The 12613-nt window shown below is 31.7% G+C and overlaps 1 protein-coding gene across 1 annotated transcript; it reads left to right on the top strand.

Annotated features, from left to right (window-relative positions):
• The first annotated feature begins 3909 nt into the window (after window positions 1–3909).
• On the top strand, window positions 3910–10283 carry LOC137837560 (plastidial pyruvate kinase 2-like). Its single transcript, XM_068646584.1, has 12 exons — window positions 3910–4561; window positions 4637–4924; window positions 6136–6301; window positions 7051–7185; window positions 7333–7443; window positions 7544–7632; window positions 7759–7821; window positions 7928–8103; window positions 8520–8622; window positions 8731–8879; window positions 9289–9397; window positions 9831–10283. Exons 1-12 carry the CDS (start codon window positions 4325–4327, stop codon window positions 9936–9938), a joined length of 1734 nt encoding a protein of 577 aa, XP_068502685.1. The 5' UTR covers window positions 3910–4324; the 3' UTR covers window positions 9939–10283.
• Window positions 10284–12613: the final 2330 nt, after the last annotated feature.

The raw sequence follows: 12613 nt of genomic DNA on the forward strand, positions 1-12613 counted from the left end.
TAAAAATTCATTGAATAAAAGGCTATTTTCACACAATGAAGATTTTACAAATGAATGTCATTCTATCTAAGTCGTTTAGTAGATCTAAATGTTGAATGATCTAGCATGTATAAGCTTTACATAAAATGTTGAATGAGAACAATAAATTCACGTAGGAAGACTTATAATCTTTTAGAGAGCTTATTTTTTGTTTGGGATGCTTTTTATATATAGTCATCTTGAATACATCTATTGAAGTTTGTGTGCTTATTTATGTCCTTACCTTTGTGTTTTATCAAATTTTGATCACCTTTCGGTTGACACTGTCATCTATAGCAGTCAAAGTGTTATGTGTAGGAAAACTTTATATCTGTCAATCTCTTTATAGTAAAAATATTGCCTAAGTGAGCATACAAACTTAGAAAGTTGGTCCTTTGTGTCAAAATCATCTCGGGAATGCATGGGTCAATGTTTTCATCAAATTAAGTAGTTTTGATTAGATAAATAAAACTTATTATTATTTGTTTCTATCAAAATCATGGATCATCTTAAACAAGGTAGTATTGATTAATAAAAGTTTAGATTATACACAATAAGTTATTGATAAATGCCATAATTCAATAATATTTCATACAAAAAGATAGACACTTATGGACTTTCATTGATAACAGTTATAATTCAACCTCTAATTTAGGAATTTGAACATTTTTACAGATTTTTGGATTATAAGATGAATATTAACGAGTTATACCCAAATTTGTGTTAATTTCAAGAATTTAAGGGAAAATGGAGATAAAAGTGCTAAAGGAGAATGAACAAGTTAAAGACAAGTTGAAAAGACAAAGTTGAAACATTGAAAACTCGTCCAAACTCGCTCAAACTTGCCCAAGCAATATCACTCTAGAGGAACTCACACAAGGCTCGCTTAAGCGAGTTCACTCTAGTGAAATTGGGCTTTTTCTCGTACAACTCACTTAAGCAAGATGTCACTTACCCTAAGCCCAATTAGGTTAAATAGAAGGCGTGAGGCATAAATAGAAGCCTAATTTTGTTCCTAATGATAAGGAGTTTTTATAAATATGCAAGGAATCGATATTTAGGAGACTCTCTTAATAATTTTCTATGCGAGGAATCAATATGAATGCTTTTTATATGTGCATCAATGTCAATCAAGATGAAATGTTATATGTTTAAAACTACAAACGAGTGAGAAGGATTAACCCTATTCCCAATTTTCTTAATTGAAATCTTTTACTCATTTACTTTGCTTTTATTTAATTTTCGTGCAAACTATTGTCAATATCAATTCAAATCAAATTATTGTACATGTTTTTATACTTATTGAATACTACTATTAGGATTTTAAATAATTATTCATTGTGGGTTCGATATTCGTCCTTAAAGATAAATTATTACTTTTGACTTGTTACACTTGTCGTAAAAGAGTCATCTATGCCTTAGCAATATTAGTTACCTACAATACATTCGCGTTGGAGCATTGTTTCTTGTATACAAATTCCTTTCATACGAGAAACATTCAACAATTTCATTGTTCTTGTACATATTATCTCATTTATCATAGTAGTAGTTTTTGTACCTATTGCATTAGATGACCTCAGCAATAATATATTGCTATATAACATCCTCACAATATTAGTATGTACTATTTGGTGGGTGATTGTTGAAGAAGTTTTTGATACCAAGTCATGTTTGTCGAAGTCTTTAACATTAACATTGACCTAATTCAATAATATTAAATTGAATGAGGTTTTATTGTTTCTTTCCTAACATAAAATTGTTGACAATTCTTGTAGAAAATGTAGATTCATAGAAAGTTTATAGAGGAGGATTCAGGGAATGCAAGAAGACGCTATAGTTTCTTTAGAGTTTAGAAAGTGTAGCCTTTATAAGATGGGGGCATTACATGCTTTGAAAGATGGATGGAAAATCATTATTGGACTCTGTTTGAAAATTGGGTTTCTAACCCACTTAAGATGGTCAACTTAATGTTCTTAAATGATTTGTTTTTTCTTACTCATATAAATTATGAGTCTATTAAAACTTAATATTATTTATTTTAAAATATTGGAGGTGTCTTAACCTTTATCAATAATTGAATTAAACTATGAGATTGGATTGTTGAAAGTAAACTACAACACTAGAACATCCAAATCTAACAACCATCACACCACCACGTATAATGACATACAATTTTTTTTATAAGGATAATGATACTTTGATACCAATTTGTTTTCTCTCTTTCATTTGATAATTAAATATATTATTCTTTTATTTTAAAATTTTGTTTATATTTACTTTTATTAGTTAATCATAGTATTTTATTATTAAATGAAGTTGTAAATTGGAAGTGAAAGAAGAATGAGAATGTCTCTTCTTACACACAAAAACTCGACATGTAAAAATATTTGCAAATCTTACTTATTACCCAAGAACAATTACAACATAAGTGTAAAAACATAAATGTGGGCATAAAAAAAGTTAGAAATTTATTTAACAATAATTAAATTAAATATTAACTGCATATTTAGCCATATTTTTAATCAAAGTTGTTGATAATGATCAAGGCTTAATAAAATTTGTTAGTAACATACATTATTAGGACTACCAGAAACAGAAACACTTTTACGGATGTGTATCCGCACTTTTTACTTTTGTTATTTTTATTATATGTGTAGTCGTATCTTTTAAATATCAAATATCACTAAAAAAAAATAAGATAAAAATATTTTCTCTCATCAATTATGAGTTTCAACATACAATTTTAATAATTAATTTACAATATAAAATATATTAAACAAAATCAAATTTATAACACAATGAACATAATTATATTAAAATAATTACGTCATCCGTTTCATTCTCAAGACTTATAAATCAAATTTTGATTTGTTACTAATATAAAACTAAAAAAGAGAAATATAATAATGAAAAGAAAAGGAAAAAGAATAAGATGAGAAACTTCAGTAACAAACCTTAAGAAAATATCTATTTTCTAATCCCTTTCATCTTCTTCGCAATAATGTCGTAGTCGGAATGCATCCATCCTCCCTGTCAACGCTCACATCAACAATGCATCAAGATAACTTTGTACCTGTACAAAAATCTGAATGTTCTGTATTCAAGTAACAATTTGGAATATTTTGCTTCGTTATCTTCTTCCTCTTCTTCCTCCACTTGCTGTGCGAAAATGAAAAACAAAGTGAAGAAAATAAAAATAAAAAGCATTAACAACTAAACAATTAGAATTTATACAACCTATATTGATTGATCAAAACAAAATAAATGATAATGACATTGATTCTATAAGAAATACCTTTAGATTTGATAATGAAAAAAAAAACTAAAATTTTGTAGTTTACATTCATTTTTTATGTTTCTTTTTCTTTTTGTTCTTTTTTCCGTTTGAGTCTCTTTTTCTCACACTTCTCTCAAAATTTTCTTTTGTATTGTGCCTTTTTATCCATTTGAGGGAGTTAAAGTAACTATCCATCAAACCACGTCTCATTCTTTTCAAATAAATGTACTCATTCTTTTCAAATAAATGTAATGCATGTTTCTCAAATAGTTTCTTCCAAATCTAATATTAACTCTTTATTTTAGTTTTAAATTTAAGTAATTATAAAATAACGAAATAATCAAAATAAAATAATAAAATGAAATATTAATATAAGGATAAAATATGAATAAATTTGTGTAAAAATTAAAATTTAATGGAAAATCCCTTTTTATATATATATATTAGATATAGATTATGACAACCTAATTAAATAACCAATTAAAATTAAAAATTGTTGTAATGTGTGTACAAAGGATTTGTATTATTGTATGAATTTATTGAGAAAAAAAAAAGACTTTTTGCTTTAACATACTTGACCATTATTTTCTAGATAAGTGGACAAATTCAGACTCAAGTAGGTTTGATCCTAAAATCCCTCTTCCAAGAATACTCTGTCACTGGTTGAATTTGTTCAAAGTCGTTCAGTTTTACTTCTTAATTAATACAAACTATTTACTATTTTACAAATTGAAATAAATTTAGCAAAAAAGTGTGTGAGAAAGTAGGTTAGCGGCATGTATAAAGAAACACAAACCATTTACATTTAAAATTAAATTCCCACATAAAACACGTTGAACGAGGTTCAAACACAGCACAGTGTTCATTGTGTTTCGATACAAACTAGGCCTCCTTAACAAGTTGCCCCTTCTCAGAATCTCCGTCAAACATAGAGGCGATTTTTCCAACTTCCATTTTCCCTTCACCTTCTTCTTATACGCCTACTATTCTCTCTTTTCTCTCCCAAACCATTTTTCTCTCTTTCTAACTATGGCTCAGGTCGCCGTCTCACGATCCATTCAAAGCACTCTTTTGTGCCCCTCTTCTGGATCTGCACGTGACAGGGCCCAAAACCTGTTAAAGCCTCCATCTTTTTCTTCCACGGTGTTACCTTCCAAAGGGAACAATAACAAACGCTCCCAACATGGCCTCAGAAGCTTTCAGATCAGTGCAAGGAAATCTGCCCCTTCTGAAGTCATCCCCGTGTCACCTGAAGATGATCCAAAGGTTCGTGTTTTTTTTGCATTGGATTGGTTTTTTTGGGGGTAGTTGTTGTGACCCGTTTTGTGTTTTGGTGATTAGATTGAGCAGCATTTGCAACATTTACGTGGAGTGCAGCCATTTGGGGAGAGTTCGGTTGGGATGTGGTCGAAGCCCACGTTTAGGCGCAAGACAAAGATCGTGTGTACCATTGGACCTTCTACCCATACGAAGGAAATGATTTGGAAGCTGGCTGAGGCTGGGATGAACGTTGCTCGGTTGAATATGTCTCATGGAGACCATGCTTCTCATCAGAAAGTCATTGACTTGGTTAAGGAATATAATGTTCAAAACGAGGACAATGTGATTGCAATCATGCTTGACACAAAGGTTGGTTAGTTCTTCTCTCGAACATCTTGTTTTCGTTTCTGTTTTTTTGGACAGGGCTTTGTTCTTGTATATTTGCTTTGCGGCGATTTTGTATTGTACATAGTAATCAGAAGGCGTACCTGCTAAATTAAAAGTTTACTTTTTTCTACTTTGATTCAAGGTTTTATATTGTGGTTGCGGTTGCTATTTGATATGATCCTTGATATTGTCGGAAAGTTTCCACAAATGCTATCACGAACTTTTTTTAATAAACATGCTTTGGTCAATAACTTTGGGATTGGTATACTACAAGCAAGATGACGCAGATCTTGGAGGGTGCTGCAATGATTTTGGCATTTTCTTGTGACACTTTCCATTATGATGATGAGTGCTGATAATCATTTTACTTTAGTTTCTGTTCTGGGAATCATAATTAAAAGACCAAGAGATAGTGGTTTGACTCATTATGCTACACATTGCTATAGTTTAATATGGAAGCATGTGCTATTTGTCTCTGTCGTGTAAATCTTATTTAACGGTGTTATAGAGCCAGTTATTCATATTTTGGTGGGTGATAAGATACTTTCAAAATATACTCTTTGTTTAACCATTGAGAATGTGATGTATTTGTAATTACGTCTTATGGCATAGGTATGAATCCTGGATAGTGGTGTGCATAGTAAACCTCGGATAAAACATTAACTGTTTAAAATATTGATAAAAGTATGAGCGATATACTGTTATTCTTCGATTTAACCTCTTTACCTATACCATAGCCCCTAAAGCTAATAAGCAGAAAGTATTATACTGTTGAAGGATCCCCTAAAGCTAATAAGCAGAAAGTATTATACTGTTGAAGGATCAAGAGCAGTCCTTAGCTCGTGTTTAGAAGTTTAACAGTTGGCAGTGCAATTAAATATGCTGGCTAGCGATTAGGCTATGTAAGTTGACTACTGATTATTAGACTGTCAGCTTTCTCTCTCGATTGATTTATTTATTCAATCTATAAATAAGAGTGCATGCCTGATTTCATTAAATTTGAGAGTAGTTGATTTTCCCTTTTAAAACCCCACCAAGCTTTTGATATAAGCTGTTTCACAAAAGTAAGCTAGTACGAACATACACAGGATCAATATGCATCATATGCGCACAATTCCTCCCAAACATTCTACTTTTCAAATCAAGAGCATTTGATTCTGTGTTATCTAATATTTATCTTTCTTGATTCTCAGGGTCCTGAAGTTAGAAGTGGGGATTTGCCACAACCTATTATATTAATGCCTGGGCAGGAATTCACTTTTACTATTCAGAGAGGTGTTGGAACTGCAGATTGTGTTAGTGTGAACTACGATGATTTTGTCAATGATGTGGAAATGGGGGATATGCTTCTTGTTGATGGTATGATGGTTATCTAATGTTCAATTAAACGGTCCAAATTGCTTAAACATTTTGTTATGCTCATGGATTGATAAATTGGCACTCCAACATTATGGTCATTTATGCATATATATATATATATATTCCATTGAAAAAATTTCCCTGCAATAGGGGACTAATCTAAGTTGTTACAGAGTTAATTCCTTCTTAGAGATTTTCCACTGGAGACCACCTTCTGGTGAAATTATGCTATAACTTGTTTTTGAGATACATCAATAATCTTTTTTTATCCAAGAAACATGTTCTGGTTAAGGCCTTCATCTCGAAAGCATTTGCTTGTACCTAAGTATTGTAATCTATTGCATACTGTCATTAAGTTTGCAAACAATCATGTGATAAGACTGTTTATTCTGCTTTCCATCTTTCTTGATGGTTTGTGCAGGATAATGGGATGCTGTTTAGATATGTTACATAAATTTCAATTGACTTATTAAATGAACTAAATTGTTGAAAGATGTAAGGCTGATGTTATTCCAAAGAAGAATATGATAGGCTAGGTTAGATAGAATGTAGAACATATCAGCAACTTACCTGACACTCACAAGGGAAACCTAGTGCTGAAAAATTCCTGCTATTTGGATGTTCCAGAAAAGGGTTGGACCCATTATTTAGCACTCTTATAGTTGTATCCACTTGTCCTTTGTACTTTAAACTGTGGAACTTTTGGTTTAAAAAAGGTAATCATTCTTACTTTTTAATGCGTTTTGTAGGTGGTATGATGTCTATGGTGGTTAAGTCTAAGACAGAGGATTCTGTGAAATGTGAAGTTATTGATGGAGGAGAGCTCAAGTCTAGGCGACATTTGAATGTTAGAGGAAAAAGTGCTACACTGCCTTCAATCACCGGTCAGAATTCAGATTATTAATCCCAATGTTGACAATGTTCTAGTGTCTGTCTCGTTCTGTGCCTCAGTTGTGTGGGAGGGGTAGTTACTGGGGATTGATGTTATGGTGGTTTCCTATGGACTTAATATTCACATTGATTTGTTTCAGAGAAGGATTGGGATGATATCAAGTTTGGAGTTGATAACAAAGTTGACTTCTATGCCGTTTCCTTTGTTAAGGATGCTGAAGTTGTTCATGAACTGAAGAATTATTTGAAGAGTATATATCTAAAAGAATTTAAAATACTTTTCAAAATATATCTGATTAGTTTGCTGCATATTTAGAATATATATGATGAATTTCTCATTCAATGCTGCAGGCAGTGGTGTTGATATACATGTCATTGTAAAAATTGAAAGTGCAGACTCTATACCAAATTTGCACTCAATTATCACTGCATCTGATGGGGTGCTAATCTAATCCTGGCATTATTTCTTTACGCTTGCTTTTTTGTTATTTCATTTATTTTGCTTAGTGGTTCTTCTAACTAATAGAATTTCTGTATTGATTGTTGATGCTGTCCTTCTTGTTTAGGCCATGGTTGCCAGAGGAGATCTTGGTGCTGAGCTCCCTATTGAAGAGGTTCCACTTTTGCAGGTAAACTCCTTTTAGCTAACCACCGAGGGTCTATAGTAATGCTAATTCATGACAAATGTCAACTGAGTTGACCTCATCTTAAAGTTTGTAATGCCTGTTAATGTAGGAAGAGATAATCAACTTGTGTCGCAGCATGGGAAAGGCTGTTATTGTGGCAACAAATATGCTAGAAAGCATGATTGTTCACCCAACTCCAACCAGAGCAGAGGTGTCAGATATAGCAATTGCTGTTCGAGAAGGTTCGGATGGAATAATGTTGTCTGGAGAAACAGCTCATGGAAAGTAAGTAAATAGTTTTCCTGCCTCCCCAAGCGTGTAATTACTTTGATAGGCTGGTCTAGGATGTTAGGGATCGGTAACATGTGGGACCATTTTTCCTCCCAGTTCAAACCACTTTTTTTTTTCTTATATCGCCTCTCTTGTTCCCCCAAAGGCAACTAAATACAAGTATTTTGCATACACACATGCTCTCACTAGATACTAGAAGTATTAAAAGAAAGCATGTTTGATCGTAAATGAATAAAATGCTGTGCTTGGTTTGTAGTAGCATGTATCTGACTCTGTGATAAATCTGGGCTTAGTGGTAATGTTTCTAAGGTTTATAAGAAGCAGGGGTATGGTTGATACCGTGCAAATTATGCAATTATTTTGATTTTATTATTGAGCCAAAAAGAATGATTCAATTTATGATACTGCAGGTTCCCACTAAAAGCTGTGAAAGTAATGCATACAGTAGCATTGCGGACAGAAGCCACAATACCGGGTGGTCTAATGGAACCAAACATTGGTCCAGTGTTCAAGGTTTAAGTCAATCTATGTTGTTGCCGTGTTGACTTTCTGTTTAATCCATTGTACTTCATTTGATTGTCAGATCTGAAATTTGTATCTTCTAATTTTGGTTCAATGTAGAACCACATGAGTGAGATGTTTGCCTACCATGCAACAATGATGTCTAACACCCTTGGAACCTCAACTGTTGTCTTCACTAGAACGGGTTTCATGGCTATCTTATTGAGCCACTATCGTCCTTCTGGCACCATATTTGCTTTTACTGATGAGTGAGTGCTTTTTCTCCCCTTTCTCTTATTGATGAGAAGACCTTTTTTAAAAAAAGAAGAAGTTAAACTTACTTGAAAGTTTTGATTATTTTACCTTATTTGACATTTGTTCAAAAATTAACTAGATTTTTCAATTTCTTGGTTGAATGTCTGCAACATACAGAATTTCTTCATTGGTCGCCTCATGAAATTTTCTGGTTTTCAGAGTCCTCTACGATTTGCAGAAAATAAATTTGATTAATCACTACTATTCCACTTTTTGAGAAGCTAGTAAAAGTAACAGTTACACATGAGTTGATTTCTTTCGTTTCACTGGCGTACTTGTCTCAAAAAACGAGAATAACTTTGTTTTTCATGTCTTTGTTTGCTATGACTGATTATTATCGACCTAATTTTGCTGTTCATGCAGGAAGAGGGTGCAGCAGAGGCTTGCTTTGTATCAAGGAGTCTGTCCCATATACATGGAATTCTGTGACGATTCTGAAGCAACCTTCAGAAGAGCCTTGGACCTTCTGCAGGTAATATTTGGAGGACGTGCACAATAATTTAGTTCTTTTGGATTCAAATTACTTGTACAAAGTAACATGGTTAATGTTTGCTTGAACTGATTTGAAAATCCCCACATGGTTAATGAGTGGGACTAGGGACAACTGGCTTTGCAATTCCTATGAATTTTCCTATCAAAGTAAAAATGACTCTTATAAATGGTTTGTCTAACTTTATTGAATTTAATTTTGATATATGATTCAGTTGTTTACAAGTGGCTATAATATGCAATTCATTAACTTATGGAACATACTTTGGAGGTGATTACTGAATCTTTTTTAGGAGATGCTATTTACTGAAGAGATTCTTCTGCCTCCAAAATACTACTCTCACTTGATTATGTCACGTGATCTTTTGTGATTTTGTTTTTCTTAATGATCACATTTGCATGGTTTCCATGTGCAGAACCAAGGAATGGTGAAGGAAGGAGAAGAAGTAGCACTTGTACAAAGTGGTAGGCAACCCATATGGAGGTTCCAATCCACGCACAATATCCAGGTTAGGAAAGTGTAAACCAAAGGAATGGAGATTGGCAACAAATAATGTTTCAAGACACGGCAAAGTTTAGCATCATTAGAGCATCATTAGAGCGTCATAGTTTGCCTTGTTTAGGTTTCATATTCTCTTTAAAATATTATTGGTATTATTTTTTTCCCCTGTAATTGTGTTGTGTCTAAATTTTATTGAAATTTTGGTTAAGAAATTGAAATCAGAAACATGCTTTCAGCATCAAGAACTGACTTATTTGTCACGCCATGTTTGGATGAATGACGCAGTGATTTCAGAAATTAAATTCTGGATCAGTGTAACATTTGAATGTTTAAATTTGAAAATTATGAAAATTAATTAATTTTCGCAGGAGTTTTGCCTTGGTGATTTTTTTACGACATAGTTTCACCTTCTTTTCCTTGTGCTAATCAACAACTGAACTTTTTAGGAGTATTACAAAATATGATTTGGTTTAGTTTTTTTGAAGAACGTGAGTTAAGAGATGATGAGTTCATTATTTTTCTTTTTTTTTTTGAATCATCTCCTCTCCCTCATCTTCTCCAAATCGCTTTCAAAAATCGCATTTTTCGTCTGTCAATTCATACTCACAGGTCTTGGTTTCAAATTTAGTGCCTCTCATCCAAATGAGTTTTACAGCAGCAAAAAGTGATACTTCTTTATTCATTTTGAATTACTTCAACATCCACACTTTTAATTCTGGTTTATGTTGATAATATAATTGTCATTGACAAATTTGAATATAAGATAGTGTCTCTGGTTCCTAAACTAAATTTTATGCTCAAGCTTAAAGATCTTGGATGTTTACACTATTTTCCGGAAATTGAAGTCATTCACACCATTGGAGGAGACTTATTTCTTTGACAAACAAGGAGTGGCTTAAACCACTATCAGCACCAATGGTTTTTGGTCTTAAACGCCAAGCAAATTGAAGCGAAGTATCATGATGCAGCTGTTATTGTGGAACTAGTTTAGTTAAAAACTGTTTCTTCCTGCACCTTCATATCTTCTGTCACCTCCATACAATGTGAAAAATATCTTTTTAACTTTCTTGTGCTACCTCCATAGGATTATGTAATCTGGAAATGCATTTGAAAAAAGATTTTCAGATTATGTAATCCGGAAGCTAAAAAAAACTTCTGGATTACATAATTTGAAAATTAATCATGCATATGAAAAAAGGTTTCTGGATTATGTAATCCGGAAGCTAATTACGAATTTGAAAAAAGACTTCCGAATTATGTAATCCAGAATATTATATGGAGGTCCAGGAAGAAAAAGCCTTAGCCTTACTTAAAGAGTGGTACTTTTATACTCAAAATAAAATATCTATTATACAACTCAAAATATTAATATTTTATTTAAATTTGTTAATCTTTTTAATTTAAAATACCAATATATTTTATTATATTATTAAAGTAGTTGTCAAAGAATGTAATTTTTTTGGATAAATGTGAAAGTATAGTTAAGATCTCTTCTTAGTGAACTTCAAAATGCTGCCCTTAGTTAATAATCCTATTACGCACTCAGCTACTAAACATTTGAAACTTAGATCCATATTATGTTGAAGAAAAAATTATGAAAAATTAAAATTCAAGTCATTCATCTTCCAACTCAGTCATACCACTAAGAAAGTTCTCTAAGAGGTAGTTTGCAAGTTCTCCGGCCAGTATTAATTAAAAATATAATACCAAATAACTAGTGCATGTAATAATATTATTAAGTTTGATTTTTATATTAGAAATGACTCGTTAGTTAAGTAAGTCTAATCATATGTTTTAATTGGAAAAGTTAAGTTCTTGAGAAAAACAATTTCACAATCACTATTATTGTCTCATAAAAACAAATCTTACTAGGACTAGAAGGTAGGACTTGGTAGTAATATAACCACATCCAGTTCATTATTCAACCATAAAAGACTTAGATAAATTAAATGATTATTTTATGAAATGTTATTTATATTTGAAACTTGTTAAAATAAAACTTTTAAGAGTTTTCTCAAGGAAACTAAATTATAATTTGCAACATTTATCAACAATCTTGAATGTAAATTATACTTATGTAAGTATTGATATTTTTTCGTCTTAAATGGATAGTGTTTTCTTTCCCTAAAATATTATCAGAAGTAAAATAAAATAGTTGAAAAAATTTATCCTAAGATCACAAACAACTTTAATAAACTTTGGAAACAAGATTATCACATTGAAGAAATCAAATTTGAATAAGCTTTGAAAAAAAAAAGGTAAGATCAGAGCATCTATCAAGATTTTTATCATATAGTTAAATTACATTAACATAGTAAATTGCAAGGTTTAGAATTTAGAATAAAAATACAATTTGATTTTGATACAATTGGAGAAAAATTAACTTCTCCTCATTTTAAATCTTAGTTAATAAATATACAAAATTTTATTCTATCGTAACACGCCTGATGAACGTGTCACTGATTTTACAAATTTGGCATCAACAACTTCAAAACTTTGTTCCTTATTATAATTCGGCTTTGGCACATCTCCTCCTTTCGTTACCATGAATGAAGCTCCATTTTCAAAATTGCCTCTTACAGAATAAAAGTCCCATCTATCTTCATTTTTATCACTATTCTTTCTCCATATTACCTACACATAATAAATAATTAGCACAACCTAATAAAATCTTTATATATATATATATATATATAA

This window comes from Phaseolus vulgaris, chromosome 4 (assembly GCF_000499845.2).
Source record: "Phaseolus vulgaris cultivar G19833 chromosome 4, P. vulgaris v2.0, whole genome shotgun sequence".
NCBI classification, from domain to species: Eukaryota; Viridiplantae; Streptophyta; class Magnoliopsida; order Fabales; family Fabaceae; genus Phaseolus; species Phaseolus vulgaris.